Source organism: Eulemur rufifrons, chromosome 7, assembly GCF_041146395.1.
Source record: "Eulemur rufifrons isolate Redbay chromosome 7, OSU_ERuf_1, whole genome shotgun sequence".
Taxonomy (NCBI): Eukaryota; Metazoa; Chordata; class Mammalia; order Primates; family Lemuridae; genus Eulemur; species Eulemur rufifrons.
In genome coordinates, this window is record NC_090989.1 from 14,068,616 (window position 1) to 14,089,529 (window position 20,914).

General features: G+C 35.5%; 1 protein-coding gene across 1 annotated transcript; it reads right to left on the reverse strand.

The window, feature by feature from the left end:
• Positions 1-20,118: 20,118 nt before the first annotated feature.
• LOC138386137 (keratin-associated protein 13-1-like) lies at positions 20,119-20,658 on the reverse strand. The gene has a single exon (XM_069472382.1). It carries the CDS (start codon positions 20,602-20,604, stop codon positions 20,119-20,121), a length of 486 nt encoding a protein of 161 aa, XP_069328483.1. The 5' UTR covers positions 20,605-20,658.
• Between the last annotated feature and the right edge of the window lie 256 nt (positions 20,659-20,914).

The following is a 20,914-nucleotide window of genomic DNA, read 5'->3' on the forward strand; positions in this document are numbered from 1 at the left end:
AAATACAATATGCAGGAAAACTATTCAAATGCAATTATAGAGAAGATTACTGAGTTGGAGTTGTGTAAATGAGGGAGGACAAATATGTAAAAGGATGATCCTGTTGGGCACCACACCTATTGCTGTGAGTATACAAATGCCATGTCAAGAAGGTGACAATAAAATTCATATCTTCTCTTATACTCAGCTGGACTCACATATCCTATCAACATTTCCTACAGCTGCTGTTCTGGAAACTTCTCCTGCTCCCTTAAGGGCTATGTGCCCCGCCCAGGCTCCTCCTGGCTCTTTCTACCCCCAAAAACATGGTCTACAGGACTGACCTCTGCTCCCCCAGCACCTGCCAGCTGGGCTCCTCTCTCTACGTGGCTGTCAGGAGACCTGCTGTGAGCCCACCAGCTTCCAGACGTCCTATGTAGTGTCCAGCCCTTGCCAGATGTCCTGCTACCACCCAAGGAGCTCCACACTCTGCAGCCCTTGTCAGATGATTTACTCTGGATCTCTGGGCTTTGGATCCAGCAGTTGCTGCTCCCTGGGCTATGGATCAAGGAGATGCTACTCCCTGGGCTGTGGACCCAGTGGCTTCATTCACATCCCTGGATTATAGGGCCCATGGCTTCCCTTCTGTAAATTATAGATCCAGATTATGACACCCAATCCATTTTCTTTAGGGACATTTCCATTTGTTCTGCTATCAAATATTGTTCATTTTATATAACTATATTTTTACATTCATTAACCAACCCCACTGTATTCCCCCCTCCTTGCTACCTTTCCCAGCCTCTGGTAATCATCATTACCACAATATCAGTTGTTTTTAACATTTAGCTCCACATACAAGTGGGAACATGTGAAATTTGTCTTTCTCTGCTTAGCTTTCTTACTTAATATAACGTTCTTCAGTTTCATCCATGTGCTGCAAATGACAGGATTTCATTCTTTTATGGCTATATAATATTCCATTGCATATACGTATCACAGTTGCTTTATCCGTTCATCCAATGGTGGACACATATGTAGCTTGATTCCAAATCTTGGCTATTATGAATAGTGCTGCAATAAACATAGGAGTGCAAATATCTTTTAGTTATACTGAATTCCCTACCTAGCAATAGGATTGCTGGATCACATAGTAGTTCTATTTTTAGTTTTTTGAGGAACCTCCTTATCATTCTTCATAGTGGTTGCACTAATTGACATTCCTAACAACAGTGTACAAGAGTTCCCCTTTCTCCATATCCTGGCCAGCATTTGTTACTGCCTATCTTTTGGATAAAAGCCATTTTAACTCAGGTAGGATAATATTTCATTATAGTTTTAGTTTTAATTTGCATTTATCTGATAACTAATGATATTGAGCATATTTTCATATACCTGTTGGCCACTTGCATATCTTCTTTTGAGAAATGTCTATTCAGATCTTTTGTCCATTTCTTAATTGGATTATTTCATTTTTTTCCTATGGAGTTTTCGCAGCTACTTATATGTTCTATTAATAGTTAGTAATCCCTTGTCAGATGGGTAGTTTTCAAATATTTTCTCCCATTTTGTGGGCTTTCTTTTCACTTTGTTTATTGTTTCCTTTGCTGTGCAGAAGCTTTTTAGCTTGATGTGATCCCATTTGTCCAATTTTGCTTTGTTTGCCTGTGCTTTGGAAGTACTAATCAAGAAGTCCTTGCCCAGACAAATGTCTTGAAGTGTTTCTCCAATGTTTTCTTTTAGTACTCTCATAGTTTCAGGTCTTATATTTAAGTCTTTAATCCATTTTGATTTGATTTTTTGTATATGGCTAGAGATAAGGGTCTAGTTCCTTCTTCTGCATAGGGATATCCAGTTTTCCCAGCACCATTTATTGACGAGACTGTCCTTTACCCACTGTATGTTCTTGACATCTTTGTCAAAGATAATCTCACTATAGATGTGTGGATTTATTTTTGGGTTCTCTATTCTGTTCCATTGGTCTATGCATCAGCTGTTTTTATGCCAGAACCATGCTGTTTTGGTTAGTATAGCTCCATAGTATAATTTGAAGTCAGGTAATGTGATTCCTCCAGTTTTGTTCTTTTTGCTCAAAATGACTTTGGTTATTCTGAGCCTTTTGTGGTTCCATATAAATTTTTGGATTATTTTTTCTATTTCTGTGAAGAATGCCATTGGTATTTTGATAGGGATTGCATTGAATCTGTAGATTGTTTTAGGTAATATGGACGTTTTAACAAAATGAATTCTTCCACTCCATAAGCATGGAATATCTTTCCTCTTTTTTGTGTGTCCTCTTCAACTTCTTTCATCAAGGCTTCATCGTTTTCATTGCACAGATCTTTCGCTTCTTTGGTTAAGTTTATTCCTAGGTATTTTATTTTGTGTGTAGCTATTATGAATGAGATTGCTTTCTTGGTTTCTTTTTCAGATTGTTTGCTGTTGGCATATTGAAATGCTACTGATTATGCATGTTTGTCTTTTAGTCTTCCTACCCAAGATATAAGTGGTTTATACACTGCAATTATTAATACAACAATATAGTATGCTGTGTTTGTGTACTTACTCTTACCCATGAGTTGTATACCTTCCTTATTGTATATTAGTTTCCTTTTCTTCCCTATTGAAGAACTTTTAGCATTTCTTGTAGGATGGTCTGAGACAGTATTTATTTCTCCTTCATGTTTGAAGGATATTTTTGTAGGATATAATATTCTAGAGTTAAGGGTTTTCCTTTAGTACTTTGAATATGTCATGCCACTCTCTCCTGGCCTGTAAGGTTTCCACTGAGAAATCTGCTGCCAGATGTATTGGAGCTCCTTTATATGTTATTTTTTTTTTTTATTTTTTGCTTCCCTTAGGACCTTTTATTTATCCATGACCTTTGGCATCTCGATTATTAAATGCCTTGAGGTATTCTTGTTTGGGTTAAATCTGCTTGGTATTCTATGACCTTCTTAAGCCTGAATATTGATATCTTTTTCTGGGTTTGGAAAGCTCTCTGTTATTATTTCTTTGAATAGATCTTCTACCCCAATCTCTCTACCGCCTCTTTAATGCCAATAACTCTTAGATTTGCCCTTTTGAGGCTATTTTCTAGATCTTGTAGGTGTGCTTCATTATTTTGTATTCTTTTTTCTTTTTTCTCTTCTGACTATATATTTTTAAATAGCCTATCTTCAAACTCATTAATTCTTTCTTCTGCTTGATCAGTTCTGGTATGGAGAGATTGATGCATTTCTCAATTTATCAATTGAATTTCTCATCTCCAGAATTTGATTTTTTTTTTATTATCTCAATCTCTTTGTTAAATTTCTCTGATAAAGTTCTGAATTCCTTCTCTGTGTTGTCTTGAAGTTAATTGAGCTTCTTTAGGACTGCTATTTTGAATTCTTTGTCTGACAGTTCACATATCTCCATCACTCCAGGATTGGTCACTGGTACCTTATTTAGTTCATTTGGTGGGGTCATGTTTTCCTGGATGTTCTTGATGCTTGTGGATGTTTGTCAATGTCTGAGCATTGAAGTGTTAGGTATTTATTTTAATCCTCATAGTCTGGGCTTGTTTGAACCCGTCCTTCTTGAGAAGGCTTCCCAGATATTCAAAGGGAATCGAGTGTTGTGATCTAAGTCTTTGGTCACTACAGATGTTTTAGCACTGGGAATGTCCCAAGCCCAGTAATGCTGTGACTCTTGCAGACTCCTGGTGGTACCATCTTGATGGACTTGGGTAAGATGCAAGAATCACCAGGCAAAGTCTCTCACTCTTTTCCCTCACTCTTGGTGGCTGCTGGGCTGCTGGAGTTGGGGGAGGAGTGATGAGAGAACTCCTTTGTAGGCACTGCAGGTAGGATTACACCGAGTCACACCTGAAGCCAGCCCAGTATCACCCACAGTCCATGGTGACTGTTTCCTGGCTAACTCTGATCTTTATTCAAAGCCCAAGTTCTCCTGATTCTGCAGGTTGTGATACAGCCAGGGCTGGGTCCTTCATTTCAGGGCAGTGTGTTTCCTTCTGACCCAGAGTAGGCCTAGAAATTCTGTCTAGGACCTAAGCCCTAGACTCAGGGGCTTCAGGAGTCTGCATGGTAGTTTATTTTACTGTGGATGAGCTGGTACCCAAGTTGCAAAACAAAGACTTCTGAACTCTTCCCTTCTCTTCCTGTAAGTGGAAGAAGATTCTCCCTGAGCTGCACTGCCTAGAATTGGGGGAAGGGTAACACAGGCACTGGCTTAGCCACCACTGCTGGGCTCTCACTGGGTCATGTGCCCCCAAGACCACTGGCTCCAAACCAGCACAGCCATAGAAATTGCCCCAAAACATCAGCCTTTGTCGTCTGACTGCCTTACAAATTTATTCCAGGTTCTAGGCCACTTTTTGTTAGCTGGTGGTGTGGCTAGCTGGAACATGGGTTTCTGTGCAGAGAACTTCCCTCTGGCAGGGGTGGTCTAAACACTCCCTCCATGGGCACTGGCAGAGTTCTGCCCTGTGTTGTGTTCCCCCATGACAGGGAGAGCCTGAGTTTCATACAAAGTCCCACAGTCATTTCACTGTTTCTCCCCTGGGCACACAGATTCTCTCTCCACTTGGCGCACTGGTGGGGAGCTGACAGGGGATGGGGGTGGAATAGTGTAAGCAGCACGAGATTTTCTTTTCCACCTCTTCCATGCCTCTTTCCTTGATATAACATTAAAACCAGGTCCTATGATTGCTCACTTGATTTTTGTTTCCTTTGAAGTTTCTTCCTTGCATGGAGAGTTGAATTTGGTGTTCCTGCCAAGGGATAATTGCTGGGGTTTCTATTCAGCCATCTTCCTCCACCTGCTTCACCAGCTCCTTTCTCCACTCCAGCCCTGAAATGCTCACTGATATAGTGATTCTGCCAATCTATAAAACTTAATGAGTAACCCAAATTGCATTGTGGATGGAAATTATAGTTTTGTCATTTCTTCCCAAAATACAGGGGAGTCAATTGTGTTTATTTTAATAAACTCTTCATTCTGCTGTCCAAATGTGCTGTTAATATTTTTATTTATTAATGTTATGGTCTGAGACCATACAGTCTGAGATGCGAGAAATGATCACCTAAAGACCGAATTGAGCCGAATCAGGAGTCTTTATTAGCTGGCCAGCGACTACCCTCTGCATCACCCAAAGGCAGCACAGAAAGCAGCAGCGAGCCTTTGAAACAGAAAGTTGTTATATTGTAAGTTTGTGTGGGGAAAATTATTAAGATAGAGCAATCACGTGTACAAAAAGCCTTGAGTAAGCATTACATCATTTTCTTATCTTTGGTATAACAGGATCTGGGCAGGTTGGTGTCTGGGCCATATCTTGTTCACGCAAAACATGAGTGTTGTAATAGCTTCACGCAAAACGTGGGGGCTGTAATCATTTTATGCAGAACATGGATGTTGTAGTCACTTAGGAATTTCTGTGTTGGGGGTAGCAAGCAGGAGCAAGCAGGTTTTACAGAAGCAGAATGGCAGATTAATGATTTTTTGGCGTGAAACTCAAACTCTAACAATTAATAATATATTGACTAGGCTTTGTGTTGTCATTGTTTCTGCTAAAGGGCTTTGGAATACCCAGATTGTAGGGGCTCTGCACTAATTTTGGTTGGGCTTTAGATATTTTCCCTCTTTAAGCAAGAGTTTTCTAGATTCCCATAGTTTCTAGGTATAGCCTTTCTCTTAACCAAAATTTAAAAAGAATTGAATATTCTTATTCACTCTGTGGATATGCCATGCATCTCTAAGAACAGAATGTATCAGAAAGTTGAGGAGTGCCAAAATAATTTAGATTTATATGCTGAGGTCTGTGCATGAAATATACTAAAAATGAAATACTAACTTGTGGGTATAAATGTTTAGAAAAAGAGCATCTGTGAGTTTTAGGTAGTGACAGAAGAATGTTACTTTTTTTTAATTAGCTAATTCTCTGTACCCCAATTACTGTTTTCAATCTGCTTAAATGATCACCATTTGTATAAGAAGGCAGGTAACAAACTGAGATGGAAAGGAGCTAGGCTCAGCAAGTGTGAAGTTGCTCCTAGGTTCTTTGCCAACATATAAACTGAATCTAATCTAAAACACCAAAGTCTTTGCTACCATCAAAAATGACTGTTTCCATCGTATCTTGAAATAAAATTGGATGGGGTATATTTATACTGTTCTACGCTCTTACACTCAAGTCTTATAAAAAGTAAGGTACTAAGACAGTACAATAACAGGAGATGTAATAGAACAAGCGATGTTCAAATATTTTTCCTATTCTTTATTTTATAAGATCTTTAAACATTCTCTGAAATTAGAAATAGAATACAGAGTATTAGATACTTGGGGAAAAACTTATAAGTATATCACAGCCATCTTATCATGTTCTCTTTACTTCCTCTTTTACTACAAAGTAATAAAATATGAAATATAAAAGGAGCTGTAGAGTTCATCAAATTCAACATATTTATTCTACAGAGGTTGAAATTGAAACAGAAGGGTTAGATAGAATTTTAAAATATTACAGAGCAAGTTATTGTAAAGATGTGAGAACTACTTTATTCCACCCAATTTATTTTATTGGATCTATCCAGCTGTGCCATTTTCACTATTTCCTCTCTTCCCTCATTGGCTGCCTCTCTTCTTTTTTTTCCTCTCACTCCCACTCCTCCTCCTCCTCCTCCTCCTCCCCCCTCCCCCTCTTCCTTCCCCTCCCCCTCCTCCTCCTCCTCCTCCTCCACTGTATTTAGGAGATAGTCATGGTGCTTATATAGTTATAAGAAAAAAAAATAAAGGCACAGTGAGTCAATATTTGGGAAAAAATTCATCAGCAATTGCACTATAAAAATTAAACTAGCAAATAGTAAACTCTTCTATAAACTCAGTTCTTTTCATAACTCTGTTGATTTTTTAATTTTGTTGACCCAAGTCAGACATAATCTTCACCCAAGAGAAAGGATCAAACTTTATACCCCAAAACATAGACAATGTCAGAACTTTCATAAGGAGCAGCTGTAGCTTCTTGGCCAGGCTCCTCTGTCATTGTTTCTGGATTTCAGATGCAGGAGTGGTTTTCTGGCTTTCAGGAATATACTATAATATCTTTTTTAGTTTCCTATTACTGCCATAACAAGTTAGATTAAATTTAGAGGCTTAAGCAATACAAATTTACTATCTTATAATTCTGCAGGGCAAAAGTCTGATGGCCTCACAGGTCTAAAATCAAGGTATTGATAGGGCTGCATTTCTTTCCAGAGGCTCTAAGGGAGAATCTATTTCCTTGCCTTTTACAGATTCTAGAGGCCACCTGCATTCCTTGGTGCATGGCCTCCTTGCTCTGTCTTCAAAGCCAGCAATGTTGAGTCAAATTATCCTTTATGCATACACACGTTGGTTACACCTGGTAGTCTATGACACTCCCTCTTAAGGTCGGCTGATTAGCAACTTTAATTTCACCTGCAACCATAATCCCCCTTTGCCACATCAGATAACATATTCACCCATTCTAGGATTTAGGATTTGAATATTTTTGAGAGGCCATTATTTTGCCTACTGAAACTAGTAAACAAGCAAATTTATAAAAACAACTCAAAAACAGATTGATTGTAAATAGAAGTATAAGAAAGTGCTCATAAACAAACAGTAAAATTCAGTGATGGGAAATACAAACTTGTAAAATACCACAACTGCTCCTGAAGTTATATATACTATCCCATTTCAATTGATAATCGAGATAAGATAATTTTATTATTTTATAATACAACAAAAATTCATAGCTGAGCTGATGTCATGCCATTACCACTCAAGAAACTGCCACTCTCCCCCATTCCAAATCTCTAGCAACACTCTAAATTTCTCCAAACGCAGATTTTATTCTCTCTGGTTCAACAACTACATATAATATAGCCAATTGTGGTCTTCCAATTTTCATCAATTAATCCCATTCTACACAATTAACAGGAGACCAGCTGGTACTTACCAGATCATGTCTAGTTGCTTCCACGCTTGCTGCCCTCTCGGGCTGCATACTTTGACAGATGCTTACACTATGCATTTGGAACCCGGGTTTAGATCCCAAGGATCTGCTGCCCACGCAATTATAATTTCAGAAGCTACTGGTCATCTGTCTACCTGGTTTACAGCTCTGATTTCCAAGAATTAATACAACCGTTTTCCCAGGAAATTCTCTCATGAATCTTTTCTGGGCACTTGATTTCAACAATTTCTATTTATTAATGCTTATCTCATGAATGGTTACAGAGAGCAGCTTTGTTCTCTGCAACTCCCAGACCCTTTGGTTGTTTTTCATTAGTTGTGCCTCAGAACACATTGTCAAGTATTTTTTCAATATCATCATTTTTCACAATACATTCATGGATCTTTTATCATGAACCAAAATCTATACTATTGAAATATATTGTTGAATATATTTTTAAAAATAAGATTGTATTTTCTCATTACTCCATAATGAAGAATAATTTTTTTAAAAATGTGCAGTCTCTATTCTAATTGGGCTGAGAGTCTAACATAAAGCAAATATTAAATAATTATTTAATTACAATAATGATGAACGCTGAATGAGAACTTCTTGACGCCAAAATAATATAAATCAAGGGAACTTCACTTAGTCTTAGAAGTCAGGCAAAGCTTCCCAGAGGAATAACATTTGAAATAAGATTAAACAATAAGAAGGTAATAGATAATTGGAGCTGGGAGAAGTGTTTTTAGGACAGAAGTCTGAGACGTGCATTATAAAACTGAAAGCCATTTTAGCTGGTCATTGAGGGAAAAGAGAAGAATGACTTGAAATTATGCCACAAAGGTATTTTGGAGCCATTCTCTGCAGTTCCTTAGTAGAAGTTTAGTTCGAGATTGCAGACTTTCTGCTAAAACCAAAAAGAAGCCATTAAATGGTTTTACATAGAGGTATAAATAATATTTCTTCTTTTAAATAATCTTTTAAAACTTCAATTAGTATTGACATACAATGAAATGAACAGATTTTAAAGTGTAGTGTTTGGTGTTTTTGACAAATACATACACCTGTGTAATGACTATTTGATCAAGATATAAAATACTTCCCCATTCCAGAAAATTCTCTCATTCTCATTTTTAACCAATCCCTGCTTCCTCGCACCAAGGCAACTACTGTAATGATTTCTATCATTATAGATTAATTTGCTTCTTCTAGAACTTCGTAAAAGTGAAATCATACAGTATTTCTCTTTTGTATCCAGCTTTGAAATTCTCTGTTGTTGTACATATTTTAATAATTTTATTATTGTGTTGTATTCTGTTGCCTTTTGACAATACATCACAATGTGTTTATTCTTTCACCTATTGACTCACAGTGATTTGTCCCAAAATTAAAAAAAAAATTATCCTATAAATTTGCAATGGATGTTGGTTGTTTCATTCTTTGTGTGGACATATGTTTTTAGTTTTTCTTGGTGAAAAAAAATTTATGATTGGAATTTCCAGGCCATACATAGGGCATACGCTTTACCTTATTAGAAATTACAAGTGTTCTAAACTTAGTTTTATTATTTCACTATTCCACCAGCAGTACCCTAGAGTTCTAGGAGCTCCACAGCATCACCCACCTTTGATATTGTCATATTTCTTCCAGCCATTTGATGAATGCTAAGTGGTATCTCACTGTGATTTTAAGTTGCATTTATTTGGTGAATAGTGATTTTGAGCAGTTTTTTTGTGTTTATTGGTCATTCCCATATCTTCTTCTGTGTAGTGTTTGTTCATTTTCCCCCTCATTATTTAAATAGATTGTTGTCTTTTACTGGTATTAAAATTGGAATTTTTCACATACTCCAGAAATCCACTGTCAGATTTATGTATTGTTAATAATTTCCTATTTGTTGCTTGCCTTCTTAACTTCTTACTGGTGAGTTTTAATAAGCATATACTTTCATCTTGATGAAGTCAAATGTATCAATTACTTTTCTTTTGTGGTACTTTTTCATACTCTCTAAGGAAACTTTTGCCTACCATCAGGTTGGAAAGATATTCTGTTATTTTTTTTTCTAGAAGCTTTAAAATTTCAGTTTTTACATATAGGTCTATGACATACATCAATATATGTCCTTTTGTTTATTGTTCTTTACACATATCCAGTGATTCTAATATCATTTATTCAAAGACATTTTACCATTTGTATTGATTTGACATCTTTTAAAAAATATATAAATTGATAGTGCACATGTGGGTGGGTCAATTTCATAACTCTTTATTCTATTCTACTGATTTAATTATCTATACTTATTCCAGTACCATAATATCTTAATATGTTTTAAAATTTTATTTGTCTTTTTCAAGATTGTGTTGCCTATTTTTACTCCCTTCAGTTTTATAAATTTTAAAATCAGTTTGACAGTTTCTGGCATTTTTAATTTAGAATTTGTTGAATCTATAAGGTAGATGAATATATAAGGTAGCAATAATGAACATCTTTCAATCCATGATACGTTTCTCTATTACTTTGGGTCTTATTTAATTTCTACAATATTTTAATTTATAGTTTTAATGTAGGGATTTTTGAACCTTGAAATGTATTCCATAGATTATATGTTTTGATGTTATAACACAATTCATATAATTTTTATATATTTTTGTTTGTATAGAAAAATAAAATAGATTATTCTCTAGTACTTTCATAGATTCCTTAGGATTTTCTATGTAAACAAGTCAACTATGAATAAACAGAATTTTACTACTCCTTTGCTCATATTTATGCCTTTTATTTGTTTTTCTTGCCTTATTGCCCTAAGACATACAGTACAATGTTGACTAGAAATGTTGTGACAATATGCTGTGGCTGATTTTGCATGTGTATGTATGAATATATAGTGTGCTACCTCCTCCTCTGTTCACAACAATTAATAAATATGTATCTTTTAAGTTTTAAGTGCCTATCATTTACAATATCAAATTATATCTGACCAGAAAGATAGGTGAAAGATGACTGATATGATTAATCTGGTTAACTTAGAAGACATCTTCAATGACATGCCTGCTGTCATCCCCAGTGAGCTTAGGAACTCTGTTTTCAAACGCTCCTCAGCTCAAGAAATGGGGTCTTTACACATAGCAATTTACTGATTCAATTTCTCTTAATTCAAGATTGCCATACTCACTGTGCCATCCCATCTATTATGGATTACTTCACTCTTTAAATTTCACTCTAACTAACCTTGGCCCCAAATTTTAGAAGACTGGGAGAAACTTTTATTTGGTGATAAAAGCAATATGCAGGAAATAGCTTTTTTAAGTGAATCTAAAAGTTGGGGCTATCTTGAATATTAAAATCACAAGAACTATGAAAATAGATAAGGGAACTGTGAGAATTTGAAGTAAAGTGAGCAAAGTAGAGAGGAAAAATGTACATTTTGTGTTTAGGGAAGAATCAAAATTCATTTGGTTCATAGTAAGAAAAAGGCTTATATAGAAATAGGAGACAGAACTTCCATTATAGGATGAATATATGTAGATATTCTGGCCATTGGATGTCATTAATCACAGATTTATATTCTTATCATTCAAGTTAGTGCAAAATACCTTCTCATTGAATATACTTACTCTAGTTTCTCACCCAATCAAGCTGTTTTTACTCACTCTCTAGACTCGGCTAATAATCAATCAGCTTTCTCTGGAAGCTTTGCTGTCCTCTAAGATAGTTCAGATCTTCTTGTTAGGTGTCCTCATATGCCGAAGAACTGCTCATTCACAGCATTAATCACTGTTGTAATGAAATATTTATTCGGTTAACATCTATTAACCCTGCTAAGTGGTAAGTTCAGAGAAATAGGAACCACATTTTTAAAAATTGTTTTTAAATTTACTCCTTATGGAGTAGCATATGAATGAATGCATTCTCCTTGAAAAATATAATACAACCTGTGTTCATCTTACATTCTCTAAGAACAGAGCCAGATGGATATTTTTTGAACATTGACTGGTATGGACAAGATGTTTGACAATGTGCTACTGGGGCACAACTAAGAAAAAATATGGACATTAAGGTTGGGCTTAACAAAGCTGTCTGTATTCACTAATGTGACAAGAATAAATAAATGGAAATTGGTGAAATCAATTACATGAAATGATTCGTGATGAGTTTCTGGGAAACTGAATGCACTAACTCTTAGAAATTAGAACCACATGTTGGTCGGTAGGTGGATGGATCACTGGTCAGGGGAGATTGGGATCTGAACCTCTGGATTCAAAACTCATGGAGCTAGTGAGTGCAACAGAACCAACAAGGCAGGCAGCAGGGGGAAGCTGGAAGACTGGTAGGGACAAGACCTAGGAGAGATCTCATGGGAATCTGGTAAACAGTGGGGCTGCCAGTGTAGGAAACAAGATCCAGAATCATTGTTCCTAAACTGCTGGAATACAGGGAGAACCCTGTCTTAGTTCTGGTAAACTCAGAATGGAGCAACAGACTTGAGGATCCGGACTGGCTGTTTCTAGAGCAACTTTTGTGTGGGATTGGGACAGTTTCTTAAGATATGATGATAAAGTTTTTATACTTTTGATGCTTACATCCTGATATGAGATATTCATCTATTTAACTTCAGTACCAGTTGTGATTTTACAAACTTACTGTCTCCGACATTATAATTACTAGTGACGTGTGAGTATTTCATTACATTCCTGTGTAATTACTATTGAATCTATCCCTGTTTAGCCTTTTAAAGGGAGTTTGCTTTTCTAAGTATTTCCAGAGGCCAGATAACCACTTTCACATCTGTTTTGTAATCTTTTTGTCAAATGCAGAAAATTTATACTAATAGTTTTTCTATGCTTCTTTCTGCCCATTGTTTTTCTGAGATTTCTGCTACATAATTTTTAGATTTCTTTATGTTTCCAACAAGTCTGCAATGCTTTATTCTGTCTTATTTTTCAATGTCAATTTCTCTGTGTACCTTACAGCAGATGACGTTTTAACTATCTTCAAGTTTACTTATCTTTATTTATCTTTTGTCAAATATTCTCTTAATCATATCCAATAAATTTTATTTTAAATCTTCAACTTTCTATTTGAGGATATCCACTAGAATAATTTTTATCATTTCCATATCTTTTAAAATTTATCAATTATATCCACACTTTTCTTACATTATTCACATATTCATCATAGTTAAAGTTCTAGCCAGCGAATTCTTTTGATTGGAGTAACATTTGCATGCTTTTTAAAATTTTTCATAACATTTTATTGCATTATAGACGTAGTGTATAAAAACCTGTGAATTGGGGATTATAAATATTAATATTTATAAACACATTAGTGTGCGTATATACACAAATACACATACACAAATATTTATAATTTTTTAGAAAATGTAAGCCCCTCCTGTATTTTATTAATAGAAAGGTAAAGTGCTTATCAGTAAAATTCCTCAAATAATTAAGTTAATCAAGCACTGTCCTTGGCTTTAATAACCTTGATTTCACTTCCAGCTTGCCTAAACTATGGCTAGATATGCTACCACTCTCTGATCTGGACTCATTATTATATTCTTTATTTCAGCTTGGATGGCGGTTGGTCCATAGTTTCAGAGTTTTTTAGTTTGCCTTTGAAGTCATTTGAGATTTGCTCATTTCTAATTATTGTGTTGTATATGTTTAACATTTTGTGTTTATTTTTATAAATTCTCATGTTTTTTCAAAATTCTTGCATGTCTTTAATTTCTTAAAAATAACCACAATTATTTTTCTATACGTTTCTAATAAGTCCGTGCCCTGTGAGTTCGTTCATATTCTGTATTATCTCTTGGTTTGGTTATGTCTTGCCTTTGTACAGAATCGATAATTTTTAATCAATTACTGTAGAAAATTGCGTAAGAATTTACTTTGGATGTAGCAAGCTGAAGTGAGATTACTAACACTCCCATATCCTTAAGATTGATGCAATTCAAAGGTTAGCTTCAGTTCCCATAAAACATATTCTATATTTGCTTACTCTTAAAATTCTAATAGAATCTTTGAGGTCCTTACCAAAAGCCTAGCATGTTTATCTTTGTTCCCAGATCCTTAGAAGGCTTTGTAATCTGATTGGTTTTGTTCATTAAAACCATGAGCCCACTAACATTTTTTTAAATCACTGAACACCTCTAGGAGGAAAGTGGCCTGTCAACATTTCTTTTGACTTAAACTTTCTGCTAAGTTTGGTCCAGCAGTTCTTTATCTGAGAGTGTTCCAGCGTTCATACAAAGATTATTTTATTCAGTTTTACTAGGGGTCTTATTTGCTATGGTTGATTTGAGCTACCAAGTCTGCTGCTGCCAAAAGTTTATATCTTATAAATAATATTATGTTAAATTTCTACATTTAGTGACGGTCGGTAAAAAGATGTATTTTATTATATGATCAGAATTATTTAGAATAGGAAAGAAACCTGAAGTAAGGATTATCAATCATAAATCTATTCCAGTAAAATGAATGGGAGGAGATAAAACCTGGGATCATTGTCATTCAAAACTCAGGTTTCAAAATGATAGAATAATGTGTAACCATTATGAATGTCTAGTTCTAGTTACCCTCCATTCATTGTAAATTAACTGTCCAAACATTCCCTAAACATGCCAGGTGCCTTTACCCAACCCTGCTTTGTCCGTTCCATTTCATCTTCCCAAACTTCCCCCATTCCATCCTATACTACTTTTGTTTTTGCTTTTCGTAGTAGGCTGCATCTTTCAGGAAATTGTGGACATCAAGTTTTCTATAAGGCTGGGACCTTTGGCCAGGCCTTGATTCATTCTGAGTTTCCAGTGCTTCATGTTTAGTTTGGGTTTTAGAAAAGCACTCATGTGAAATCACAAACATTTTGAAACTATTCCCTTCTGACCAAGAAGAATAATTGCCTGTATCTTTCCGTATATATGGAAAAGTCATTATGTGGGGAACTTAACACTAAATACATGAGTCTGGTAATTTTTAACAAGCAGTATTGGTTAAATTTACTGGAAATGATATAATGTGTATAGGTATTTTTAAATTGATCTTTTATTTTTCTTTCATTTATTGACCTAATCATGTATATCTGAATTTTATTCTTGTTCACTAAACTCCCATGAATCTGTCAACTTCACGGTTACATTACCTCTGTCAGCATAGATACAACCTATGTTTCCTTGAATAAATCAAGATATTTCCTGATCCTAAGGCATTCATTCATAAAACTCTAAAACTACAAAACAGGATTACTGGGTAACTATAGTTTGAATCAGAAAAATATCCATAGCCCAAAAGAAATTAGATCAAATCCACAACTAAAATTTTCACTTGACAAATCAAATTCAACACAAACTCTCGTCAACAACCTATAAATAATACCATAAAAAATGTTTTGAATGCCAGAATAAATTAGTTTATTGGATTATAATGATTAATTTTTTATTCATTTTGGCAAAAAATAAGTTAGCATAAATTCCATCAGCCATGCTGAATCTTCAAGATTATTGTGTTAAGTCATTAAATTCACAAGATTCAAGAATCAGTCTTTTAGCCTGTGCTCCATGGAAAGAAATTGGGTAAGGGACTGGTGATCAAAGACTAAGAAGATAGTTGTTACTGGAAATAATAAACGTGATGGAACTCTGAGTGGACGTTTTGATGACTGCTTAAAAAGTGCTGGAACTCAGCAAGCTTATCAGTAGATGCCAGATCCAAATGCTGGATGGTAAAAAGAAGTCTGGCATCTCTTAAAAGGAAAATACCTTAGGTGGCAGCATCTGGAGCCGTAGAACAGGCAAGGAAACTATGGATCCCACAGCCCAGAGATTTGAAACCACTGGATCCATGGCTCAATGAATAGCAGCTCCTAGATCCATAGCTCAAGGAGCAGTCTCTACTGGAGCAAAATCCCAGAGACCCAGTGGAAATTGTCCAGCAGGGACTGCAGAGTGTGGAGGTCTTTGGGTGGTAGCAGGATATCTGGCAGGGGCTGGACACCACGTAGGATGTCTGGCATCTGGTGGTCTCACAGAAGATCTCCTGACAGCCACTGTAGAGAGAGGAGCCCAGCTGGCAGGTGCTGGGAGAGCAGAGGTCAGTGCTGTAGACCAGGTTGCTGGGGTAGGAAGAGCCACAGGATGCTCTCCCATGTTGATGGGAGAAGTGAATATAAGTAAGTGTAACAGAAGATTCTAGTTTTAATGTCACCTTTTGGACATGGCATTTATAAATTCTTAGCCATAGTTGTGGTATTCTTCACAGTCAAGTTGCCTACATTTGGAATCTCTCATTTCTATATGTGTAATTCAATAATATTTTCTGTAATTGTTGATGAATAATTAATTCTCTTAATCTCATATTTGTGGGTGAATTCATTGTGTTGTTACAGCACTAAGCCAATGAACTACATGTACTCTTGTGTCAGAAAGGCTATGACTGTATACTGTCAGTGCCCACCAGTCATGACAAGGAAAGGCTCTACTCTTCTCTTTGGCCAATCCCCTAAGGGTAGGGATTGAGATGAAATCCCTTTTCCTTTTTCCAGTGGAATAGAGATACCCATTTGTCACCAATGATCTTCCTTTCCTAAAATTGTTTTCCATATGTTACATCATATTATGTATTGCTTTTCAAATCCATTGGAGAGGGAAAAGCAGATAAGATAAATTGAATGAAAGACATGGTAGGTTACAGAAATAAGCCAGAACAAGTGTTCAGAGGCAAAATGACTAAAGAAGACTAACTTGAAACAAAGTCATGTTGGATATAAATTTGTGCGCAAGTGAAAAGACTCAAAGAGTCAGATACTCTTGAGGTGAAGGTACATAAATAGTGACTCTATGGGTTTTTCCATCTTTGAATAATTCAAATAAAAAAACTGGTTCAATGTCAATTTAATTTACACTTTTTCATATATATGTATGTATATATGTTGTCTCTTTTGTCATTCATATTTACAATTCATTCAGGGTGTGTGTCTTCTCTTCTGGAGCAACTCCCATAGCCATAAAACGATACCTTCTGGATGTTCTTACCTTCAAATCTTTTCATACATTTTCTCTTTCATTGTAAAACATGCTTTTTTATACTCTGCTTTTTTAGGATATATTTCCACTGTGAAGTGTTCAAACATCTTCTTTTGTAGTACTCTCCATGTCAGATAAAGCTAACCTGAAATGAACACTGAAGGATTTTCTCCAATTAGAAGGACAGTAATCTCACAAGGAAACTTGGAAGGAACAAAGATGACTGAAATATAAGTAAATTATGTTTGAATTCATATTGTTCATGATACTAATAAAATAGTTTGTGGCTCTTAACATATAGGTAGGAGTAAACTAATAAATAGTCAATGCTTAGTAAAATCTCTTAAGAAATTGCTAAAAAATTAAAAATTGGAAAAAATACATTAAAAGGGTGAAATTGTAGCATTAAACTATTTTATTAAGTCTTCCTCCCTGAAACAAGTATAAAAATGAGAAAAAAATAGGAAATAGATGGAACAGCAATAAAATAGTAAACATGTAGATATAAATCTAAATATAACAATAATTAAATGAAATATAATATGACTAGAAATCCAAATAAAAAACTTCAAATATTAGACTAGGTTAAAAACCAAAACAATTTTCTACTTTAAAGAGATTTTACTAAACATAAGGAAATAGAAAAGGAAAATGTGAAAAGATGTATCAAGTCAAATAAACAAACAAAACAATGCTATTTTTGCTTTACTAACCTCAAACAACATGCTATTTGATATAAAACAACATGGTTCTTAACAATCACTCTGTCAGCCACCCAGGATAACATACATTATTTTAATATTCATTTAGAGGTTACCCTAAAGCCACACTACCCAATAGAGTAGCTACTAGCCATATGTGCCAAGTTTAATTTAGATTAATTAAAATAAAACTAAATTTAGAACTCAGTTCCTCAGTCCTATTAGCCACATTTCATGTGCATAATAGATACATATGTCTGGTTGATGCTGTTCTCCAGGAAGTGTGAATATGAGAATATTTTTATCACTACAGAAAGTTCTGTTGGACAATGCTGGCTTAGAAATCACAGCATGCATTATTGTTGATTTGCTAACATAAATTAGTACTTTTACCACTTGCTGTGCAATGCAAGAATGTTAGTAGTCTGTCTTTAAAGCCATTTATCCTTACCCCAATTTATGTACTACTGTTACAATCTTCTGTATTTTAATTTTATACACGCTTACATATATACTGATGTCTATTTTCCCCCCATGTTTTTATGGAAAATACAGTTGACCCTTAAACAACTCTGGTTTGAACTGTGCAGATCTACTTATACGTGGATTTTCTTTTGCCTTTGCTACTCCTGAGGCTGTTAAGACCACCCCTCCTCTTCATCCTCCTCCTAAACCTATTCAATGTGAGGTCAACAAAGATTAAGACCTTGGTCATGACCCACTTCCGCTTAAAGAATAGTTAATATATTTCTCTTTCTTATGATTTTCTTAATAATATTTTCTTTTCTGTAGCTTATTTCATTGCAAGAATATGACATATAATACATATAATATACAAAATATTAAGTATATGTTAATTGGCTATTTGTATTATTGGTAAGACTTCTGTTAACTAACAGTAGCTATTAGTAGTTAAGCTTTTAGGGAGTCAAAAGTTATACATGTATTTCTGACTGCTTGGTGGGTCAGCACCCCCAACACCCACTTGTTCAGGGGTCAAATATATTTGCTTAAATTTCCCCAAAATCTCCTTGTAAGGTAATGTAACTAAATTTCCAATATCCTTGAATACATGAAGCCTTTTCAGCCTTTTCTAATTTGCTTATTGCAGTTCATCATCCCAGACTTCCCCCTCCACCACCTCATTTCAATACTTCTGTGTCTTTGCAAGCCAAAGATTTGCAAATCTTTTAAGATAGCATAGAATGTGTTTCCCTTATAATAATTTCCTTATTGCCTTTGTATCTCCATATTCTTACATATAACCTAACTTAAATTTATAATGGATATCTTTCTCTAAGGGCTGTTGTACAGTCTAAAGAAATAATGAATGGGAATATTTACTGAACATTGTTTTAATTCTTTTTTCTCCAGTTTTAGGTTTCTCATAAAAGCTATTTATCTTCACACTTCACTGTTGCTGGAACTACTTGATCTGAGAAAACATTGACTATTACTACAATAAAGAGAAATAAAATTTCCCCAATTTTATGTTTAGATACACATTACATCATTGCTTCTGATTATATCAAAAGCTTGTTATCTTTGCCTTTATTTAGTTTGAAACATGAGTAAAAACCAAGGTGGAATGTCAACCTCCATTCACATTTCATGGTATTCCTCATTACACATATGTAGAAAAGTGGATCCTACTGAATATTCATTAGTAAGATGCAGACATTTGGTAGCTTTTACCAACAAATATTGAGTGACTTCAAGGCAACTTACTTCAAATGTATACATCCTTATCATTTGGATTTGTCTTCAATTCAATTTTTCCATAATGTATAAATAGAACCATATAAATCTAAACATTATTTTTGTTCTGAATTTCTGATATAACTATCAAGTAGTCTGCTACCTTCTACTTGTTGGCACGGAGGATCCATATTTTATAAGGGAATTAAGGTAATTCCTGATACTAAGAATTTAATTAGTAAAAGTCTATGTATTCAAACAAGAGACTTCCACCACCTATAGTTTGAGCAAGAAAAACATCTGAAGCCCCCAAAAGTTTGTTTAAAATCCCCAAAGTCATAGGATTTTAAAACCCATATCCATATGCGTACTGATCACTTCATAATAAACCCTCTAATACATCACAACCAAAACCCTAGCAATTAAAACCAATAACAACAAACATAACTGGATATTAGAACCAATACATTTATTAGATTAAAATGATTTGACTTTTCATACAATTGTAGAAGAAAATTCAACACCATAAATTCCATTTCCAATCAGACTTCAGACTTTATTTTGAGTTAGTACACTAATTACAGAGGTTTTAGGATAAAGTCTCTCAGCCAGTATTTGGGGCCAGAGAAAAGTTGAGAACTTAATAATTAGAGAATAATTATTTCTGTATATGATGAAGACAGTAAAGATTATGAGTAGAGGCATTAATGACATTGTTCAATAAGATTAGTAAATTAACAAGATGATCAATAGAAGCCAGATCCACAGGTTGGTCTGAAACAAGAAGACTGGCAGCTCCTAGAAGCCAAGTAGGATGGGCGGTAGAATCCTGATGCACAGCTCTGAGAAGGGAAGCCACAGCCTCCATAATTCAGGGGTCTGAAGCTGCTGGGTCCACAGCCCAGGGAGCGGCAGCTGCTGGACCCAAAGCCTACAGATGGAGAGTAAGTTGTCTGGCAGGGACTGCAGAGCAAGGAGGTCCTTGGGCGGTAGCAGGACGTCTGGCAGGGGCTGGACACCACATAGGATGTCCGGATGCTGGTGGGCTCATGGCAGTTCTCCTGAAAGTCACTGTAGAGAGAGGAGCCCAGCTGGCAGGTGCTGGGAGAGCAGAGGTCAGGGCTGTAGACCAGGTTGCTGGGGAAGGAAGAGCCACAGGAGGAGCTTGGGTAGCGCAGGTAGCCCCCAAAGGAGCGAGAGGAGAAGTTTCCAGAGCAGCAGTTGTAGGGCATGCTGACGGGAGATGTGAGTTCAGCTGAGTATAACTAAGAAGATTGTAAGTTTGAATGCCACTCTGGATTGGGGCATTATATACTCTCAGCAATGGGTGTGGCACTTACGATGTCATTTTTTCCATATTTGAACTCCCTCATTTGCATATATGTAACTTAGTAATCTTCTTTGTAATTGTAGGTAACTAACTTCCTTCATCTTATATTTATGGGTGAACTCATTTTGTTTTTATGGCTCTATGTCAATGAAATACATTCATGTCACAAAAGCTATGACTGTATGTCATTAATGCCTACTTCATCATGGCCA